Source organism: Phaethon lepturus, unplaced genomic scaffold (genome assembly GCF_000687285.1).
Source record: "Phaethon lepturus isolate BGI_N335 unplaced genomic scaffold, ASM68728v1 scaffold25549, whole genome shotgun sequence".
NCBI lineage: Eukaryota > Metazoa > Chordata > Aves > Phaethontiformes > Phaethontidae > Phaethon > Phaethon lepturus.
This window is the reverse complement of record NW_010561632.1, coordinates 1,386-1,703: the sequence shown is the minus strand read 5'-3', so window position 1 is coordinate 1,703 and position 318 is coordinate 1,386. Positions and strand designations below refer to the sequence as shown.

At 65.4% G+C, this 318-nt stretch overlaps 1 protein-coding gene across 1 annotated transcript in view; it reads right to left on the bottom strand.

Moving 5' to 3' along the window:
• Positions 1-318, bottom strand: part of LOC104626207 (twinfilin-2) — a gene marked incomplete at its 5' end in the record, with an annotated part of 1,709 nt that overhangs the window by 1,215 nt on the left and 176 nt on the right. The window contains one exon of the mRNA XM_010294069.1: positions 142-268. Coding sequence (XP_010292371.1) covers positions 142-268 — 127 coding nt within the window. The remainder of the gene's footprint in view (positions 1-141; positions 269-318) is intronic.

Sequence of the window (318 nt, the reverse complement as noted above, 5' to 3'; positions counted from 1 at the left end):
CCCACCACGGGAGGACGGCGCGTGGGAACCGACACAAGGTCCCCTGCCACACCATCCCCATCCCCGCATGCAAGTGATGGTCCGGGGGAGCAGGGAGCGGCACAGGCTCTAATCAGCCACCCCCAGTGCTGAGGCACTCACCGACAGACTCCAGGTAGTCTCCCTCATGCGAGTGAGCCGAGTCCTGGGGAATCCTCTTGGGCAGGTCAGCGATCTCCGTGGGGCTCGTGTGCACCAGGTCAATGGTCTCCCGCTCCAGATCCAGCTTCTGACGGACAGAGGGGATGGGGGAGCGCACGGGAGTGAGAGGCGGCAGCA